Consider the following 23,276-nt stretch of genomic DNA (forward strand, 5'->3'; position numbering starts at 1 on the left):
TAGGAAAAAAATAAATGATCATACAATATACATAAACAGCAATGAAGCCAAATATTAAAAATTTGTTTACAAATCAAGCACATTTATATGCAAACCTAAAATAAGGGTAAACATTTAAATAAAAAGTATGTACAAGATATCATGTCATATTCATTTGTTGTTCTTAAAAAAATCACGAGATTTACCAACTATCTAGTTTTGAAAAATCAGGTCTCGTACAAAAACATAATGATCATAATCATAACAACCAAAAAAAAAAAACCACATAAAGTTTCTGATATGTTGTTTAATCCTTTCTTAGTTCTACATTTGAAAATGCATGTACTTAGTCAGGAATGTGACAGTTGTTGTCCGTTCGTTTGATGTGTTTTTTCATTTGAATTTGTCATTTGATTAGGGACTTTCTGTTTCGAATGTTACTCGGAGTTTAGTATTTTTGTAATTTTACTTTTTTTTTCGTACGATTAAATAAATTTAAAAGTCTAAATCAACTGACCATTTTTTTATACTAAGTTGTATGGACAAACATGCAGTCGCTTTATAATTCTCAATATGAACTCCTACTGGTTCTATCGAAGCATGTGATATATTGCAATTTTAGTGATATCATAAAATACCAAAATATTTGCATACTAAGATTGCGATTACAAGCAGAATAAAAAGGTTTTTTTTTTTATCTACATGATGTATGAAAATTGTGACAATCACAAAAATCATCAAAAATAAAGTACTGTATGTGTTCTACTTCGTGAAGTGCATCTATTTCATTAAGAAAAAAATAAAGAAACAACCACAGTATTGCTACACAATAAAAAATAGAGGGTAATGCAGCACGGTTTTACTCCCTATTATTCGCACTAAAATATTTATCTGACTTTTTGCAATGACTACTATCCTATTGCTAAAAAGACTAGGATTTATTTACAAAATAACTAATGACTCTAAAAGCATCTTTTGGCAGAGTGTGCATGATATAATTGGACTTGTAGTTAATTTACTGACACATTTTATAAGTTTCATTGTGGTTTTAATGTTATTAGATTGCTTGGGATCCAAATATAAATTCATTGACTGATTTAATGCTTTTTCATACTTTGCCTCTTGTATTTATTATGCATAGTATTTTTTAAAATTGATAACAAAAAACGTTTCATATGTTTTGTTAAAGCTTGAATATATTAAATATTTCTACGAGGGATCTATAAAACTTCAAGAAATATAAGGCTTGTTTCCCATACAACCTTTGTATTTGAACAGACATCTAAATATAATTGACAAAACTATCTGGTAATAAAAATATATGCAATACCAGCAAAGAAGCCAAATTTTATAATATGTTTAAAAACAAAGCAAACTTTAGAATAAAAAGTAAAAATTAAAATCAAAATTATGTACTAGAAAATACATCATATCCATTGGTTTGTTTTAAAACAATTACGAGATAAACTAATTGTCCAGTTTTTAACATACAATCCGTCGTACAAAAACAAGTAAAGATAAGTTAACATTTTGCTTTAAGGATGTACTTAGGTGAGGTTAGGTAAAAATTAAGAAATTAAGAAATTAAAATTGATGCTACAAGCTGGTAGCGCATCAATAAAGGATAAAGATAAGCTAAAAATATTGATAGGTCATGGACCTCCTTTTCGAGATATTTGAGATTTAAAATATGGCGGGAAAAGACTGGCTCGGACTTTTACCTTATATTTGCATTGGTATTATTTGGGTCTCAAAACAAAAGAAAGAAAATCAAGAATCTTCTAAAATTTTGATAAATGACCTTTCATGAGCTATTTAGTCTTATATGGAAAAATAAATGGGTGTTATGGGGCAAAAATATTTTACATGGTATTGTATGGAAAAACACCAAGGAGTCCAAACATTTGACAAAAATTCCAAAACCTCACCTCTGTAAGTACATCGTTAAGAAATAATTTGATTGTTTGGTATCCTTGTACATGTATTTGATCAGGTACATTTTTATAGAATAAAGAAAAAAATATAAGATTAACAAATATGCATGAACAGCAAAAAAGCCAAACAATATATTTTTTTTTTTAAACAAAGCAAACTTTAAAAAAATTAAATTTAAATTTAAACTATGTACAAGAATTGATACTATATCCATTTCTTAATTTTAAAATAATTACGAGATCAACTAACTATTCAGTTTTAAACATACAATTCTCATACAAAAACACTAATATTGTACAATTCTCACTATAAAATAGTTTTGGTTCTATCAAAGCATGTGATATTTGACATTATTATACTTCATGTTAAAATGCCACATTTTGATTGGCTTATACGAGGGTGATAATTTACTCTATCACATGACTGAGCGGGTGACATTTTTTTTTATTGTAACCCTCTCGTCATAACCAATCAAAAATCGACAAATTAGAGGACAATGAATTAAATTTACATCAAGTTATTTTAAAAATACCATGCTTATGTTCTACGTTTTGGCTAAGATTTTATTATTTGACTGTCAAAATAAAAAATAAACCATCTTGCTTAACTTTTTTTTCTCTAATACCCGCATTAATGTTGTTATGTATGTACGTCATAGAACATACTTTTAAAATAAAATTAATCTGTAAAAGACTATAATGATAGGACATTCAGTATAATAATTAAAATAACACATAACTGAGATGGTGATAGAGCAGATTGGTACCACTCGAAAAAGCATTGTCAACCTTGGTTGCATCGCGGTTGACATTGTATTCTCTGGGTAACAATGTGAACACTTATCAAAACTTATGCAAACCGGGATTTCTACATTTTGTGCATTAATGGCGACAGTCAATGCACTTCGCAAAGAATGAAATATTGAAATTACACATTTACCCTATTGCATACAGAAAATAGTTTTTGTTACAGCCTTCATATTATTTCAATCGAAATCAAAAGTCCAATGTTTTCAAATATAAAAGTGAATATATATGTATATAACTAACGTCATAAATTGATTTGAAGCGATGGGACCGAATGTCTCTGATTTGATTTTAGTGGCCGAATTTTAATCCGATTTTGCAATGTTCTGGAATTTAAAACTCAAAGTTTCTACATGATACACATTGAAAGGATTTAACAATAATTTTACTTAAATGTTTAAAGTGTTTTTGTTTTTATTTATACATAAATATATGCAGCGTTTGTGGTTGAAGACCGCATTGTTATATTTAACATGTTTTCGGTTCTTATATCCTCAACCCACATGAATTGATGTGTACCTCAAAGACAAACGATACATTTCCGAAAAAATTTCAGTGTTTGAAAAAAAACATAATTCTTATACATTAGTACGATAACAAAAAAAATCTTTTAGATATTTGCGTCATACCGATATTTAGGCATTTAAATATTTATATAATATCGTCTGTTAATTATGTTGACCAAAAATTACACATATTAGGTAGTTATGACGTGAATTTTAGAACAGACTATTATTTTTTATTTTAAATAACACTGGTGTGAATTAAGATCAAGGGAATTGAGCAAACGGCTTAAAGATTTTCCGAGAAAAAAAAGTTTTGAAAAAAATCATATCAATTGATTTTACAAAAAAGTTAACTTGAACAATTTTCAATTTGAAATAATGTATGTTACATTAGTATAAAAAAGAAGATGTGGTATGAAAGTCTACTGATGTAACTTCATCCAGAGTGTTGTGTGCATTTGTTTTATTCTAATGTCTCATACATCAGACCTTCATCTTTATAATCATCATCATGGCCATCATTGTGGTAAACGACGCAATCGTCTGATCGACCTGGTATCTCTGCTCTTCTGGATGTACTCCTTCAAACAAAAATAATATGTTTTTAACTTCAATTGGAGATATTTGCGTTTGGAATTATATGTAATTGATACGGAACTTGAAAGAAAATAAAAGGGGAAGTGTTTCTATAACAGCTATAGTTTAAGCATATTTTATTGTTCAAAAATGACAAATGAATAAGACACATATTTTTCAACTTAGTAATTATAAAGTCATTTCCATTCTGCTCATTATTGATAGGCAAATATTGACTTCTAGCTGTAGTCATCCTTGTAATATGTTAGACTGATGTCTCATTGGCAATCATTCTCCATCTCCTTGTTTTTTACATGTACATTAAAAAATCCATTGATTACTATTAGGAGAAGCACTCAATTTTTTGTAACAAGTATAGTTCTACACAAAAATGGTCATGACTCCACAACTTAGCAAATGGTGTGTACATGTATAAAAACAAATACAGATTGTAAAATGTGTAGTACTTGCCAACAATAATCTGTTAATTTATTGAAAAACTTATATTAGATTTCGGAATGTATATGTCAAATGTTTGGAATCTACAATATTTTTTTTCCCATAACACCCATGTTTCTTTTCATGTAAGACTTCAATAGCTCATAAAAGGTAACTTAACAAAATTCAAGCAGATTCTAGTTTTCTTTTCTTTTAAATCTTACCGTTTGAAACCTAAGTAATATTAATGCAATGATACATGTAAGGTAAAAGTCCTAGCTTTTCCCGCCATTTAAAAATTTCTCAAAAAGGAGCTCCATAACTTTTCAATAGTTTTAGTGTATTTTGTTTCTTAACTAATGCTCTTCTGTCTTATGTTATCACTTTTGAATTCTAGATATTTTAAAAATTTCACCCTAAAAACAAATGGTTAAAGCAAGTATGTACTTCTTTAATCCTCCCTATAGGTTGAGTCACGTGGATGTACCATACAACCTTTTTTTCTTATCAGTCAACCAAATTAGACAGTACTATTGTTTGCTCAAATCGATACAAGCAAATGAATAGAGGAATAGGTTTCATAATTTTATCTTTAATATTCAATTCGATTCTAGAAAACAGTAAAATTACAAAAATACTAAACACCGACAAAAATTCAAATTCCCTTATCAAATCTCAAAATCAATAGCTCAAACAAATCAAACGATTTGATAACAACTGTCATATTCCTTACTTGGTACAGGCATTTTTAATGTTGAGAATGGTGGATGGAGCCTGGTTTTATAGCTAGCTTAACCTCTCACTTGTATGACAGTCCCATCAAATTCCGACAAGAAGCATGAAAATATGACAAACAATCAAGTTTTGTTTATTTTATTATTCATGTTTACATGTTTTAATCAGTTTAGATAAAGCTAATGAAAGATATTCATTTAACATTATTATACTGTACATTATATATTCAGAATAAAATACAAGAAAGTAAATAAAAGTAGTATGTTATGTTCATAAATTGATTGTATTGTACATGTATGTTTTTCATCTATTATGACTTGACACGCTTAAGTAACTATATTCTTTCTGATTGAGTCTGTTTAAAGGTTAAAAGTATCGAACATATGTGAAATAAAATAATTAAACTTACAGTGTAGTTGTGTACGAGTTATCTGTAAAAAAAAAAAGAGAAAGAAGATTACAAAAATTATACGCAAATGTGAATAAAAAACAAGTGTTTCTTATATACATAATATGCCTATTCGTTTCAACTGCAAAACCATCTTATTCATTAAATGTGTTTGGCCAACCATGCTACTGGTGGACATTGATTTCTGCTCATTACTAACAATTTGATAGTTTAAATTGCTTACTTGACACTTATTAGTGTAATCAATTCCAAAGAAATTCAGCTGTGTGAAAAAGTCTTAATCGATGGGCATGGTTATGGATAAATGCAAAACAAGTATATATGTGAGTGTTTGATTGAATTAGCTACAGCCTTTCAAACTTACTCGATAATTATGTGTGCTGTACTTGCAAAACCTAATAACTACTGGTATAAATCTAATTATTTAAACAAAACTGAAGAACCATATTCAGTAACCGAATTAGATTGCAATACGATATTTGTCCAATTTCAACAATTGAATTTTAATATTAAAACCTCTCAGCAAAAAATATAGTACAGGTATTCAATATTATATATTGTACACTATATTTTGGACATGTTGTATAGTACTATTTTGTTTATAGTAAGATGTCAAGGTGTTTAACATTCTCGCTGACCTTTTTTGTTTAAACCCATTTGGTTGTAATGCTTTTGAGGACTTTTTGTCAAAGATTTGCAAACCGTAACGTTGGTCTCTGGTAAAGATGATGTTCAGGATTTATGATTATGTAAACACGACCATGTATCGATAAAAGCGCTTCTATATGTGACAATTAAAAATCAACATTGAGAGGAGTTTTAAACTTCAAACAGCACACAAATATATTTTTTCAACGCTTAAATTTATATAAAAAATATATGTGCATTAAACTACCTTTATTTTGTGTCCTTCTGCTTGAAGCAACATATTTGCACACCAGCACGCACACGACAGTTACCACAATGCATCCAGCACCAACACCTACATGACTAAAATACATGCCAATCCGTTCTTCGCTGGATTCCAATCCTGAAGTTGTCAATTTAAGAAGATAGTGCAGTATAAATAAACAATTATAATACGATTGATAAATTCAAAGACTTGTTTAAAAAGAATAAAATAGGATGAGAAAAAAAATCATATTTGTTTATTGTTTAAAGAATTGTAGTTGGATTTGGTGCCCATTTTCTTAAACCTTTGAATCTTTGTAAGCAGTGTTCTAAAATGAAAGTACATTAACACTTCTAAAGAAGTTGAATACTCAATATATTTGTTTTAGGTCTACTGAATGATGCATAGAAGGAATCCTGGAGACGCATAAAATTGAGACATTGTTTCATCCTATCTATGTTTCGTAATATTTATTAACTCCGTTATATTTAACATCATGTAAATGTATCCAATTCACCGAAATAGTTCACGAACAATAGAGATCGAAAACAGACAAAAGATATGTGCTTACTCACAGCAGATGCGTACTTTTAATTTTTTTTTATTATGTCCGTTTAACAGATTATATTAACGCACTAAGATGCATTACAACTATTTTTTTAAATTAACTTTCCAAAAAGCATCTATTACGCCGAAAAAAACCTTAACAGTTCATATAACAGTCACAAGGCGTTGCATGCAAGGAAAATAAGAAATGAAGTACGCGAAAATAAAATATGTTGCAATCAACCGTTGATTTAAATTATTTCTGAATGACACATGTTGCTTTACCTGATCATAGGGCATACAAAAGTGAAATAGCTGAGTCAATAACAATGACTTGTTTGGAATTGTTAAGAATTTTTGGCGTGTAATGAATACGCCGGGAAATATGAAAAGTGAAAGTAGTTGATATTGAGTGTGTTTAAAATTAACTAGTGACTTGTTGTTTCATGAAGCATTGTTGCTTCATCAAGAGATAAGTTACTTTAGGTGCAAAGAGCCTTGTGTTTAGATTTGATACCTTTCTTTTACACTCATATAGCTCTGAAAACTTACCATTCCAATGTATAAAGAAATGAAGTGCGAATGGGTTATTGATATAGAAAATGAAAATAAATAGTGCACTCCTCCCTTGATGACACATATATTGGGGTAAATCACCCTGATAAAAGTCGTGAAACGGCAAAAATATGATCATAATGCATATGGGTAGCTCCCTTCATGTATTCAATAAATTGTGAAGCATCCAAAAGTAAGTAAATGTTTATATATATATATATTGATGCATTGAAACCGTTATTATCTTTTAATAATTTTCTTATATGTTACCAGCATACGGACTTTACTTAACTTTATGAATCGATACACTGTTTATATGACTTTTAGCTTTTATATATATATATATAAATAAAGCTAAAAGTCATATGAACAGTGTATCGATTCATTGGTATTTTTTAAGCCAACTTCTTTTTCTAACTTAGGCTGCATACTGTCGTGTTGGTTAGTAATTTGTTTTGCTTTAAGACATAATTAAAAGGGTATGAAAGAAATTTCTGATACCTATATCTGCAAACACAATCCTCAATCTCGTTATAAACTGTTAACTTTTAAAGTCACAAAAATTAAATATCTAAGAGCATGAAAAAAAGTAAACCTATCAAATGTTATATATAGGTCAACTTTGCATTAGTGTAATTAAAGTAGGTTCAATAAAATATATAATTATTTTTGTAAACCAACAAACCAGCGGATATGTTCTAAATCTCTTTCTAAAACTACAAACATGACAAACCCGGCCCCTTTTTTCCTAAGGTGACCCACTGACATAACATGTTTTGTACTAACATGAGCAACATGACGGGTCCTACATATGGAGCAGGATCTTCTCACACTTGCGGAGTACCTGAGATCTGGGGTTCATGTTGCTCAGTCTTTAATTTTCTATAATGTGTTTTGTGTAATTTGTTTGACCTTTTGTCTCTTTTCTTTTTTAGCCATGGGATTATAAGTTTATTTTAGATTAATGAGTTTGAATTTCCCTTTGATATCTTTCTCCTTTTTCTAAATGACAATTATAGACTATTAGACTATTTACCGGATTTGTAATCACATAAGCAACACGACGGGTGCCACATGTGGAGGCTAGCAGGATCTGCTTACCCTTCCTGAGCACCTGAGATCACCCCTAGTTTTTGGTGGGGTTCGTGTTGTTTATTCTTTAGTTTTCTATGTTGTTTCATGTGTACTATTGTTTTTCTGTTTTTCTTTTTCATTTTTAGCCATGGCGTTGTCAGTTTGACTGTCCCTTTGGTATCTTTCGTCCCTCTTTTATAGTAAATCACTAAAGACAAAGCAGTACAAAACTACTTCCTATTAAATGGTGGATGGTACCTTTTGACTGAACTTCCAACAGCCGGCGCATCGACACAGGGTAGTAATATGAAAATATTATGCATGTCATGTAGCGTACAATTTAACCAGTCGTAGAGCGTGTCCATTTAAAAATATCCCAGTTAAATATACATTTTGATGAATAAATGCATTTAGTATTTGGGTGAAATTATATTACAGCACAATACTTTTTCCTTATCTGATGCTGATTATATAAATAGGTTTAAGCATTTTCTAATATCAGAATAAAAGCCGAATAAACAAGAATGTATCCATAATACAAGGATGCCACAGTTGCATCATATTCTATGTTCAGTTGGCTGTAACATTGTGGCCAAACTAAGTTTCAAGTTAATTGAACTTCAACTTCATCAAAAACCACCTTGATCAAAAACTTTAACACAAGCGGGATGGACGGACGACAAAACGGACGGACGGACAAACTGACGCACGGACAAAAAACCATAAAACCCAAAGGTAGGACTTCACAACTGTTTTGTGATACATACCAGGACAATTTTCAGTATTACAGTTGTTAAAATCATAGTTGTCTGTTCCACAATCAGAGCCACCATACAGTGGGGTAGGGTTATCACAGTGACGAGATCTCCATTGTGTTCCTCCACCACATGTCACGTTGCAAGTATTCCAAATTGACCAGGGACCCCAGCTTCCGTCAACTAGGTGAAAAAAAAAGAGAAATCTAAGCTCATTTCAATTGTTGCATACATCATGAAGATTATATCTTGATATTTACAATAGCATGTCTAACTGTTATAATATATAGGATATATACCTGTTCTTTCAGGCCCTACAGTTTTGAATATGTATGCTAAAATTCAAACTATTTCCACTTACATGTAACTCTCCAATAAAACATTTTTTTCGCCAAATTGACAAACGTACTACATGTACCGATAAGTGCCTGAAAGCCGCTTCATAAATAAAACACATGAATTTTTCCATGTAAAATCTTCTGCCAGGGATACATTGTTCTTTCCAGAACAGTTTGAATGATTATTACAGAAACAAATTGATTGCAAAATCGAGCTTATTCCAAAAGAATTGCTAACTACGGTTGGGTGCAGACCAAACATTACATAAAGTAAACGCAAGTTAACGCTGCGTGCACTTGTTTCGTTAGTTAACTTCAATTTATTTTCGCGTTTACTAGTAAACGTGCGTTTACTATAATTGCGTTAACGCGGTCAAAATGGAAATATCTAATGTCTACCCGAGTAAACGGGCGTGTACTCTGTGTCCGTTTAGTCAGTAGTAAACGGGCGTTTACTATATATTTTATACATTATACATGTATTTTTAAGGGCACTTGGAAGTAAACGCGCGTTAATTAATTGTGTAAATTAAGAAATAAACTTCGTGTTCATTTGAAAATTTATTTTATTAAAACGACTTTTATCTTAATATTTTACGTATATGTGTTTCAAACCAGAACAATTCAAAAACACTTAATTAATTTTAATTCGAAATATTAATTTTATTTAATTTAAAAAAAAATAGTTCCTATAACTTTACTGATTAGCAGGTTTTCTATATTTTCTTTTCAAAAGTCACATGTAAATATAGCGAGGCGGATAGAAAGGTTATTCAACACATTGGAAAAATATTTGTATATGATATAAACATCATTGTTTACGTTACTTCGTTCCTCATTTTTAACTGTATCTTCGAATTCCTAGCTCGATGCATTTAATACTTTATTTTTAATCGTAATTCACATGGATTTACATGATTTCAGCTTCTGTTTTATCAATTGTCCAAACGGAAATTGTACAGTGTATTGCAAGGCATATTGATAAAGTGTTGTATAAGTATGTACATTTGTACCATCTCTTCAATTTAGACAGACTTATCCATAACGATAATAAATGATATTTAGGACGCCCGAAAAATATTCTCGATAATCGGATCTGAACATGAATGAAATATTGCCACTGGACGTTAAGCTAGAACCTACGTAATATTCTTAAAGTACTGTATACTATGCCAAGAAGAGAACTACTCATACTTTTCATTATTAAGTACAGTGTACATGAATCGGTCATATGAGTATTGAATGATGCTGTTAAATAGTTCTGTTTAATATACAAACCATCACGAACTACTGACATAAACATTCAATGTATTACTGATTTACCATGTGACTATAAGATTTACATAAAGTGCAAATGTGGTCAGTTTGGTTGATGTGGACAAATAATTTTGTTATAAGAGTCGGTCTGAGGTATGAAAACTACTGAAATTTGTTTACATTTCAATATTTTGAATAAAAAAGGACATGCTGGGACTCTAAATTGATGTGAACAAAATTTTCTAGTCTTTATGTGCCAATATTGGTATTATTTGTATTATACAATCCATCCTTACATGAAAATATAACTCATTTACTATGCGGCTATAAAGATTTTCATAATAAAGTGCAAATATGGTCGACTTTGGATGATGCGGACAAATAATTTTGTTATTCGAGTCAGTCTGAGGAATGAAAACTACTGAAATATTTTTACCATTCAATATTTTGAATAAACAGACGACATGCTGGCACTTTAAATTGATGCAAACAAAATTGTTTAGTCATTATGTTCCAATATTGCTATCACATGTGTTATACAATCCATCCTTACATGAAAATATAACTCATTTACTAAATTAAATTTATATTGCGGCTGTTAAGATTCACATAATAAAGTGCAAATAAGATCAGTTTTGGTTGATGCAGACAAATAATTTTGTTATTCGAGTTAGTTTGAGGTATGAAAACTACTGAAATTTGTTTATGATTAAATATTTTGAATAAAAAGAGGACATGATGGCACTCTAAATTGATGCGAACAAAATTTTTAGTCTTTATGTGCCAATATTGCTATCATTTGTGTGTATTATACAATCCATCCTTACATGAAAATATAACTCATTTACTATCCAGCTATATAGATTTACATAATAAAGTGCAAATATGGTCAGTTTTGGTTGATGCGGACAAATAATTGTATTATTCGAGTCAGTCTGAGATATGAAAACTACTGAAATTTGTTTACCATTCAATATTTTGAATAAAAATAGGACATGCTGGCACTCTAAAAGGATGTGAACAATTTCTTTGTGTCATTTTGTGCCAATATTGCTATCATTTGTATTATACTATCCATCCTTACATGAAAATATAACTAATTAATTATGCGGCTTTAAAGATTTACATAATAAAGTGTAAATATGGTCAGTTTTTGTTGATGTGGACAAATAATTTTGTTATTCAAGTCAGTCTGAGGTATAAAAACTACTGAAGTTTGTTACCATTCAATATTTGAATAAAGAGAGGACACGCTGGCACACTAAATTGATGCGAACCAAATTTTTTAGTCATTATGTGCCAATATTGCTATCAGATGTATGATACAATCCATCCTTACATGAAAATATAACTCATTTACTATGCGGATATAAAGATTAAAATAATAAAATGCAAATATGGTCAGTTTTGGTTGCTGCGGAAAAATAATGTTGTTATTCGAGTCAGTCTGAGGTATGAAAACTACTGAAATTAGTGTACCATTCAATATTTTGAATAAAAAAAGGACATGCTGGCACTCTTAATTGATGCTAACAATTGTTTTTAGTTATCATGTGCCAATATTGCTATCATTTGTATTATACAATCCATCCTTACATAAAAACATGACTAATTTACTATGCGGCTATAAAGATTTACATAATAAAGTGCTAATATGGTCAATTTTGGTTGATGCGGACAAAAACTTTTGTTATACGACTCAGTTTGAGGTATGAAAACTACTGAAATTTGTTTATGATGAAATATTTTGAATAAAAAGAGGACATGCTGGCGCTCTAAATTGATGCGAACAATTTTTTTTAGTCATTATGTGCAAATAGTTCTATCATTTGTTTTATACAATCCAGCCTTAAATGAAAATATAACGCATTTACTATGTGGCTATAATAAAGATTTACATAACACAGTTCTTAGAGGGTCAGTTTTTGGTTGATGCGGACAAACAATTTTGTTATACAACTCAGTTTGAGGTATGAAAACTACTGCAATTTGTTTATGATTAAATATTTTGAATAAAAAGAGGACATGCTGGCGCTCTAAATTGATGCGAACAATTTTTTTTAGTCATTATGTGCCAATATTGGTATCATTTGTATTATACAATCCAGCCTTACATGAAATTATAACTCATTTACTATGTGGCTATGATAAAAATGTACATAATAAAGTTCTTATATGGTCAGTTTTGGTTGATGCGGACAAATAATTTCGTTCTAAGAGTCAGTCTCAGGTATTAAATTAAAACTAACGACTCAGGGTTGTTATATGAAATTATGAATATGTAACGTAGTGCACAATTGGACCAGCCTTAGACCACGTCCATTCAAATATCCCCTTTTGATAAATAAAGGCAGAAGAATCTAAGTACAATTATTTTCCTAAATTGAGAAAGTAAAACATTTTAAAAAGTCAAAATAATTACTTAATAGCCTCATGTATATCTGAACCAACAAACAGCTGTTAATATATGAGCTAAGATTCTTATCGAGTAGAGTCTCAGGAAGTTAGGAATAAATTGGAAAACAGAAATGCCATTCACACCATATATTTCGATGAAACAATCAAAGCATTCAAAGATATATAAACAAAGTAATCCAGAAAAAAACTCATTTACTTTTTTAGTCTTGTATTTGATTATATGCAAAACTCTATGTTGTGTCAAGGTTCACAAAATAATTACGGAGTGGAACACAAGTTTGCCGGTATGGTAAATGGTTACGTTCTACATATGACACAATTGTAGTCTGTTTTACTTAGTAGACTATATTCAGTTTTATGCAATTCAAGTCATTGACGTTATCAAATATGGCTATCAAATTTGGTGATGTCCGCCCCCTCCATGTTTTCACCGGAATTCCCAATATTGATACACGAATGAATCACCCCGGAAGTAGACTCTATATATTGTTATGTATATAAATAAGAACTTCTGATAAAAACGGGAAGGAGAGACATGACCATATAGGGGTTCCAGGCCATACATAAGCCTTGACTTTCATAAAACTGTACACATCCTACTACTAGTGCGTTGATAAAGTAGCACATATGTTAGACTTGATCAGCAAAATTAATATGATAAACGACAAAACTAAATTTGAATTTACCAGAATCGATGTATCACGAAAACGTTGTGTTTACTTCCATGTTGTCCAGTATTAAATATTTGTACACAGGAATGGTATTTATTGACTCGGATTTCATCAATGTCCTATCATGACTAACAGTAAAAGTTTACAATTTTACGGTTAACGCCAAAACTCTGGCCAGTATGTTTATAAATCAATTATGTCGATATATACTACAAATAAAAACTTCTTTTCTGATATAATCATAATTATATGTAGGTTTCTGAATTTACTTGTATCAAAATAAAAAGATTATAAAAACAATCGTTCTTGATTCATACCTCGACAGTTGTCAGTATTACAGTCGATGAAATCATAGCTGTCAGTTCCACAGTTAATGCCACCATACAATGGGGAAGGGTTATCACAGTGACGAGATCTCCATTGTGTTCCTCCACCACATGTCACGTTGCAAGTATTCCAAATTGACCAAGGACTCCAGCTGCCGTCAACTACGTAAAAAAGAGAAAACTTGGCTAAATTGCAATTGTATCATGCATCAAAATTATCATTTCTTGATATTCATAAAAGTCTGTCTAACTTTTGTAATGTTTAGCCTATATACCTTTCGTTTAAACCCATACACCTAGTATATAATTCTTTATGAGCATTGGATCTGTATGTTAGAATTCAAAATATGTTCACTTAAACCTGCTCTTAATCTATATTTCACATAATTCACCAAACTACTACCAAGTAATGCATAAAAGCCTTTCGGCAAATAAAACAATGTAAACGTTAGAAAAATGCCTAGTTTGTACTTTCGCCTAGGAAACGTTGTATGTTCGCCGAACATTGTGACTACATATAATTTCTGAAAAAGTGTTTGCAAACACATTATCATAGAACTACTAAAAAGACATCTCCAAACTCAATAACAACACAATGAGGTCTATCAAGCAGAACAGATGCGACCGAAAAAATAACTTCAACATCAAAATTGTATAACGTGATTGCACTTTCTATAACAATGATACAAAGTTGTTAGTTTTTGAAATCCGAGTATTTATGATGAAGTTTAAAACTGCCACTGTATCCACGATGTATGCTCTATTTAACAGTTATTCATGATTGTTGCTTAAATAGCAGAAACATATTTCAAATATTTAAAATAAATACCTGCCCCTTTTGTCAAATTTAAAAAACCGAAGGTTGCAGATAAGAATCATATATCAAGATTTGATATTAATATGTCGATAACAGAGGATTCATAAAGCAAGTAATTAGCTTTTGAAAATATCAATCACTATTAGATTGGAACCCAAGGATATATGAAACAAATCTGTCACCCTTTTTAACTTTAATTTTTAAGCATACATTTTGTTTAAATTAACATAGTTGTCAAATCAATTGTTGTGTTAGATATCTTTAAACGTATTATAAAAATTTGATTTACAAACGTTAACATAAGTATTAGACGGAAACTATAGTATAGGTGGACTCATTTAAATTTCATAAGGTATGCCAAGTTTTAAGAAAAAATAATGTGTTTACCTGCCAATTTATTTATACATTTTATTTGAATAATGTTGTAAACTCTTTTTAATATAAGTCTAGGTAATCATCAATTGTCGGTTTTCAAAATGTTCAATATTTTTCAACTTTGTTTCTCAATTAGAATTTCATCTGTTTACATACTTGCGCTAAACATTCGTCTTCTGGCGTATAAATGATAAACATGGTATCTCAAATGAATGAATACTTAAAACAAATAAACACTTAAATCGTACAGATATACACAGGACAATTAGTCTCTTTTTTTATAAATAACACTTACATGTACAAATTATTATATGTAAATATATATACCTGGGCATGATATCTTATTACATAGCTGTGTTTCCAATGTATCACCTTGGCATGATAAACCATCATCACATCTGCGGGATCGTCTCTGAATTCCATTGCCACAACTCCTGCTACAGTCAGTCCAATTTGTCCATAATGACCAATTACCACCAATAACTATAAAGACACTTAATCATTAGACTCAATCTCTAGCGCAGAGTTCATATCCGTTCCATACTGTGACATGCTCCGTAAAACTATCATATTGAATATAGTGTTACAAAGCATTGCACGGAAAGGATATGATATCTGCGCAGAATATTGCATTAGCCTAAGAAATGAAAAGTAGAATAACAAAATTGTAGATCCTCAGAGTATTTTTCTGCAAACGATTCAAACGAAAAAAGGGCGTGTTTAAAATCGAAGTATACAAAATCAACTTACATTGCACTTTTCAATAATATTTTAATAATGTTTGGCAGTTGTCTTATTATTCAATGAAATGAATGAACAGCATTAAAATCTTTAAACTTTGTAAAAAAACACTTATAATTGACCTTTTATCCCTTCTTATTTTTTTAAAAAATGTTTAGCAATGTTTTGAGGTGGTATTAAATACCTTCACTAAGATTAATTTGGCTCGTTTAATTTTCATTAATTTTTTACCAAATGTTTACTTTTGACCATATGACAAAAATATTTTATTTTTTTTAATTAAACCACACACTTGACTAACACCAATTTTGATCATTGGGAATCTTAATGTTTCGTGAACAATAGAACTTAATCAAAACGTTCTGCTGATTATTACAGAGTTATCTACCTGTAGTGTTATGTACCACTTTTAAACGCGGAAACAAATATACATACCAGGACATTCTATCTTATTACAAAGTTGTGCCTCCAATGTATCACCATGGCATGAAAAACGAATATTAGACAGAGATGGATCATTACATCTACGGGATCGTGTCTGAAAGCCGTTGCCACAACTCATGCTACAGTCTGTCCATTGTGTCCACACAGACCAGTTACCATTTACAACTACATGTATAAACAAATATGATAAATTTTCTGTTTGCAAAGGTATAAATTTTTCGAAATACTAAGGACTTTTTTGTCCCAGGCATAGATAATTTGGCACAACATTTTTTTTTGGAACGTTTGGTCATCAATGCTCTTCAACTTTGCACTTGTTTGGTTTTTTACCTATTTTGATCTGAGCGTCACTGGTGATATGCAGACGAAAAGCGCATCTGGCGTATTAGATTATAAGCCCAGTACCTTTGATAACTATTACTATAATTATGCTTTCTGGTGGGATACGCAAGTTAATACTAGTATTGGTTTTTTTTCTTATTTAAAAACAATATACCATGGCCAAATCCAAACCAATGGGTCGAAGAAGCACTGACAACTAAACGAATGGGAAAAAAAGATGAAATAATAATCATTAGGACAGGAAACTTAATCGTGCAACATGATAACCACGCAGAAGCGGGAAACTAAGATACTCCGGGTGGATACATATAACAAGTTTGAACTTTTATTTTGAGACCGCATTGAGTTTCAAATAATCAAGTTCTAACTTTGCGGCTTCAAATGTATAATATATTAATAATATTTCTTCGAAACATGTAATACCACAGACAATACAGATAATTATTAAGCATTTGTATCTGTTAACTATGATATCTTATTAACGACTTTAGGGGATAAGTGATACATGGACGATATAATCAAATAATGCAATTGCTGTGATTGCTGGGTTAGTAGCTGAGGTTTTACAAATGTAGTATTCGCATGAAAACATCTTTCAATTAATACGCAGAACTATTTGAAGACGTGAAGTAATAAATCATGTGTACAGTTTTTACTGCATCTTGTCCCTGCACCGTCAATATGATAACGTCATTATTTTGAGAAGTAAATTGTTTCACTGGACTTCAACTTGATAAAAAAAACAAGGTTTTGTGGTAGATTTAAAAATAATTACAACTAATAGTATCACAGAATAGACAAAATTTGTTATAAACAAATCTTGCTGAAAATGTGCACACTATATCATATGGAAGCATTCATTTTTTGGTAAATGTACATGCATGTCAAATCAGATTGTTATGCAATAAACATTTATCGTATTTCAAAAATAAACTTTGATTTACTTTTGTTGACAAACGGAATGGGGGGGAAACACAATACACGAATTCGTATTGATTCTCAAAGAAATTTTCCAAATGATTTAATTAAAAATTAGAAGACATGTTTAAATTCGAACTCTGGAGAAAAATATATATACATACATAGAGCTTTTAATCAATATTTTCAAATATATTAGATAAGCCTCATTGATATTCCAGATAATAAACATCAAAAAGTTGATAAACAGTGATTAACATTGTAAATTACAAAGTAGTACTTTGATGAAATACACATACCTGGACATGACATCTTATTACAAAGTTGTGCTTCCAATGTATCACCTTTACATGGCAAACCACCATTAGACGGAGATGGATTATTACATGTTCTAGACCTTGTCCGAATCCCATTGCCACAACTCTTGCTACATTCATTCCAAGTCGCCCATGATAACCATCTACCATCAACGACTACAATATTACCATTTTATAAAAAGACTATTAAGCCTTTCAATCGATATTTTGTAGTGTGTTTTTTTATGTTGTGATGTTATACTATTGTTTCAGAAAAGGTAGACGGTTTGGTACCATTAAAACATTTAATCCCGCTGTAAATGTTTGCACCTGTCCTAAGTCAGGAATCTGATGTACAGTAGTTGTCGTTTGTTTATGTAGTTAAACGTGTTTCTTGTTTCTCGTTTTTATATAGATTAGACCGTTGGTTTTGCCGTTTGAATGGTTAAACATTACTAAGTTTTGGGCCCTTCATAGCTTGGTGTTCGGTGTAAGCCAAGGCCCCGTGTTGAAAGCCGTACCTTGACCTATAATGGTTTACTTTTATAAATTGTTTTTTGGATGGAGAGTTGTCTCATTGACACTCATACCACATCTTTCTATATCTGTTAAAAGGAGTGGGAAAATCACGTGGTTACTTGTGCTCATTGTATATTTAAAGAATACCAACGGAATAATTCAAAATAATGACCCATAGAGTTACATTATTTATGACGTAGATTTTTTCTTATATTAATATACATGTACAATCATTATCTTGAACTAAACGGTTAATAAGGCAATCAATTTTCTAAAAATCTAATGAGTAATACAAAGGACAAACAAACAATCTACATAAAAGTTATCCCTATCAAAGAGCCGACAAATTAAAGTGTTCGAGATTAGCAAGAAGTTCCAGTTTAAATTCGTTTTTTGAATCTCAGTTGACTTTTGAATGAAATAGTCCTGACCATGATGTTCTAAGGCTCTCTTTGAGATCAATGTTTTAGGCAATCTGTAGTCAAATACATCTCATCCCATTTTGTTAATATCTATTAGATAAAAAAAACAAATTATTGAGATTTTCAAATAAAAGAATAACTAGATAGACGATACCATCAAAATATTTAATTATCGAAAATGTCGGAAATAGTCACTGATACATGTATTTACAAGTACAGTACTCCATGTAGGCTTGAATATAAATCATTTAATACATTTCTAAAATACTATCACAACTTTATACTATTTAAATGATTGCGTGTCTGACTTAATTGTTATGATCATCTTTGGCACAATTCAAACTCCTAGTAATCTATTGAAACGTAAAACATACTTGTACTGTCGTTACTACATAAAATCCCTACGTCATCACTATGAGAACGATATTTAGCTCCCCATTTTTCTATACTGCAATCAGTTAGTTTACTCTCTTCGCCAGTGCATTTTATATCATCCAGCCAAATCTTTCCTCTGCCACTACGTACTATATTTCCTAAGGATATTCCAGAGCTAAAATTAAAATTATTTTAAAAAAATGAAACACAAAACCTATTTCTTTATGTAGATGATCTCTAAATGCCCTATTTGGTTAGACTTACTGGTAAAGTTGCTGTCGGATTGACTTTTTCGGTATCTACCTGTAATATGCTGGACAATGTGTACTGATATACCTAAAACCCGTAACCTAAACACACAGCACATTGGCTTACCAATATAGTAAATTCATATTATCATCAAATGTTTCACCTTCATAAGTATAGATTTAAAAATGTTTTTCGGTTCTATTGTTTCCTTATGCTGGCTCTTTATTCATACTTTTGGAATGGAATATTTGTTTTTTTAGGAATCGGTTATCAATGTTATAATGTTTCGAAGAAATCAAAAAGGAAAATTCAAAATTATGATTATTTAAAGATGGTTATTAGATAATTACAATAACTAAACATTACATATCTGCGTATGTAATTTATATTTCAAATCATTAGTGACTATGATAGAACATCAAAAAAACTATATCCTCCGCAAATTGAGCTACACGCTCTTCATTATTCTGGTCATCACCATTACGTGTACTATGCTACACACACACAGATGGTTTAAGACAATGCTGAGTATATTTGCTAATCAGAATCATAGAGAATAATAACAACAATTTACGTTAATACAGGAAAATGGGAGGGATGGTTCGCTGTATTTCCGGAAGACTCTGTTCTCCTTAAAGGCAAAATATATTCCCATTGTCACTCTTTAGTAACACATTTAACAACACCTCAGATTAACTGTAAGCCAGAAAATTTGAAGAAAGAGTAAAAAATTTAATCGTGCAACTATCACTTGAAATTATTCGGATATACATACATGTAAACTCAACATTTCTTAAAAAGACTGGATAAAATTAATGTATTACAACTAATGTATTTACCTGTACTCAAGTTGTCTACACGCTACCGTGGCAGCATAATCATCAAAGTTTCCAGAATAAACTGTACCCCATTCAAAGTCGTGAAATATCTCAAGTCTACTAGAGTTAATTCTAATATCACCTAAATCTAAGACAACAAAAAAGTGTTTTTAAAATCAAAGACCATCTTACTATAAACTTGTTAAACGCATTTCTAATGTATTCCTTATTCTTGGATCGTAGAGTAAAGTTGTTTTTTTAAGATTTCAAACAGTACAGAGCATTAATTTTTCAACATCATTTTTGTACACTTTATTTTAATGTATGTTTTACCCCAACTCTAATTTTCATATTCATACTAAACAGTTGTTCTGTGTGTTCTAGTTTATACTTTTTAAAAAAACCCATTGCAAATATCTTTCACAGAAACGATTTGTACTTAACTAGTATCCTGCAATCAGTCAACGATTGAACAAATAATAGGTACACATTTAAAAGAGGGACTTTATCTCGCTTCCATGTTGAGGAAGCGGTAATGTGGATATTCCTGTTGCGTACCAGTTCGTTTTAGGGACCTCTTTGCTATATGCGATTTACTTGAAAACAAATTTCTAATTGGCGAGTATCGCTTTTCGTCCTATTTCTAAAGTTCATACGAATATTGTTTTGTTTTAATTTTCCGACAATGTTCATTTATTTTATATGTATCTCGTATGAAATTCCTATTTGAAGAGAACGAGAAAACATAGTAACATTTTTAGGTTATTATATTTCCCTCCTCATGCGATTAACATAGTTGAGTTGAGTGTTTAGAAATTCATCATGATATTTTGTCAAATAGTAGTCAGGGTTTAGATCCAAATTAATAAATATTCGTTTCACGTCAATACTGACAGTTTGCTTGATAGCGCTTGTGACAAAAAAAAGTTACACATATTTTCTGATTGACTAAGAAGGGGGAAAAGCCTTCTTTACCAAATTTGGTGGGCGTAATTAGCAATCCGTACATTAAACATTTTTTCTTTTGTATGTTTCCAAAGATTTAATGTATGCAACAACTGCGTTATTTACCTAAAGTTGCAAAACGTAGCAGCTTGTAAAACAAAAATATTGGTATATATTTTTTTTACAGGAAAATGTACATCTCTTGTTTTTATTTTGAACCAGATCAATTATATAATAAATAAAAAGTGTTGTACGCCCATGATACAGTAACCCAGCAACAAAACTAACAAAACGATATCGAGAGGGCACCGTCATCAACCTTCCACAGTACAAATTGTTAACATGGACAACAGTTAATATTAACTTTTTAATAACTATAAAATTACTATTAAAACTAATTACACATATAAAAGTATTGTAAAGTATCATTTAACCCGTTTAAGCTTTTTTTTTTGCTTTGATGTAAAAAGGTTTCAATTATACTAGAGAATGCTCTGACGATTTAGTATTTAGTAAAATAAATCTTACATTTTTTTATTAAATAATTACATTGCATGTATGCTTTACTACGATACGATATTTTGATAGGCCAACAGAAATCTCGCGTCCCTCTAAAATTAACCTTCATTACACAATGAAATGTAACATTCATGATGACACGAGGTCCCACAATAAAGTTCACAGGTAAAATAAAGAAAATACTTATAGGAAATCGTATTTTGATGATACTATCTATATATTGTAATTATAAGTACTGAATGTTTCTTTTTGTAATTCCATAGGGGTATAAAAGCGTTGACGGTGTGCATATTTTTTCGAATGATGTGCTTCCTTCGTTTTATATAAAATGTACTTCGGTCAAAGCTTTTATAGCTCTTTCTTTTGAATGGTTCAAATCATATTTATCAAACAGGTCTCAAAAAGTAAAAATAAATACTAATATATCTTCAGAAAAACAAAGTAACATTTGTTGTACCGCAGTGCAGTATTCTAGGTCCTTTATTATTTCTTTTATATATTAATGATCTCCTACTTCAGCTAAATCATACAAATCCTGATTTGTAAGCAGATGACACAACTCTTAAATACACTTCATATTCCGTTGATGATATATGGGATAAACTTAATGATGAAATAGCAACTTTTAAAATTTGTTGTGAAAATAATGATATGATTCTAATTATTAAAAAATCCAAATCAATGTTAGTTGTTTCACATAAAAAGCTTCAGAGTATACAAGATACTTTAAAGATAAATCATAATGGAATTCTTTTACAAAATGTAAACAGTGAAAAATTACTTGGTATCATAATCGATGATTGTCTTTCATGGAATCAACAAATAATCAAAGTATGTACTGTGATTAGTACTAGACTAGGTTTACTTAATCGATTGAAGCATTATATTCCACAAAAAAGTTTATGTTTATTTTAAAATGGATATGTACTTCCTCTTTTTGGTTATTGTTGTACAATATGGACTGAAACATTTAATCTAAATATGGAAAAAATGATAAAATTGAAAACAAGGGCAGCCAGAATAATTCATAACAAACCACATAACAGACCATCAAAAACTTTATTTAAACAATTAGGACGGTTAACTTTTTAATCCAGAATCACATACACAATGTATCACAATGGAGTATTAAAATGTATTTGTTTAATAAAAAAACAAAATGTAAATTCAAGATATTATTTGCGTTCATCGCGACAATAATTGTCTTTTCATACCACGTCCGAAAACAAATTTTATGAAATATTTCAATATTCCGTTACAGTTCTTTGGAACAGTATTTC

At 30.3% G+C, this 23,276-nt stretch overlaps 1 protein-coding gene across 1 annotated transcript in view; it reads right to left on the bottom strand.

Moving 5' to 3' along the window:
• Positions 1-1,306: 1,306 nt before the first annotated feature.
• Positions 1,307-23,276, bottom strand: part of LOC139526574 (scavenger receptor cysteine-rich type 1 protein M160-like) — a 76,815-nt gene continuing 54,845 nt past the window's right edge. Inside the window, exons 10-18 of the mRNA XM_071321732.1 lie at positions 20,554-20,680; positions 19,465-19,640; positions 18,153-18,326; positions 16,585-16,758; positions 14,208-14,378; positions 9,219-9,389; positions 6,280-6,414; positions 5,385-5,406; positions 1,307-3,807 (exon numbers count right to left, since the gene is read on the bottom strand). Coding sequence (XP_071177833.1) covers positions 3,690-3,807; positions 5,385-5,406; positions 6,280-6,414; positions 9,219-9,389; positions 14,208-14,378; positions 16,585-16,758; positions 18,153-18,326; positions 19,465-19,640; positions 20,554-20,680 — 1,268 coding nt within the window. The 3' untranslated portion in view covers positions 1,307-3,689. The remainder of the gene's footprint in view (positions 3,808-5,384; positions 5,407-6,279; positions 6,415-9,218; positions 9,390-14,207; positions 14,379-16,584; positions 16,759-18,152; positions 18,327-19,464; positions 19,641-20,553; positions 20,681-23,276) is intronic.

Source organism: Mytilus edulis, chromosome 6 (genome assembly GCF_963676685.1).
Source record: "Mytilus edulis chromosome 6, xbMytEdul2.2, whole genome shotgun sequence".
Lineage (NCBI taxonomy): Eukaryota > Metazoa > Mollusca > Bivalvia > Mytilida > Mytilidae > Mytilus > Mytilus edulis.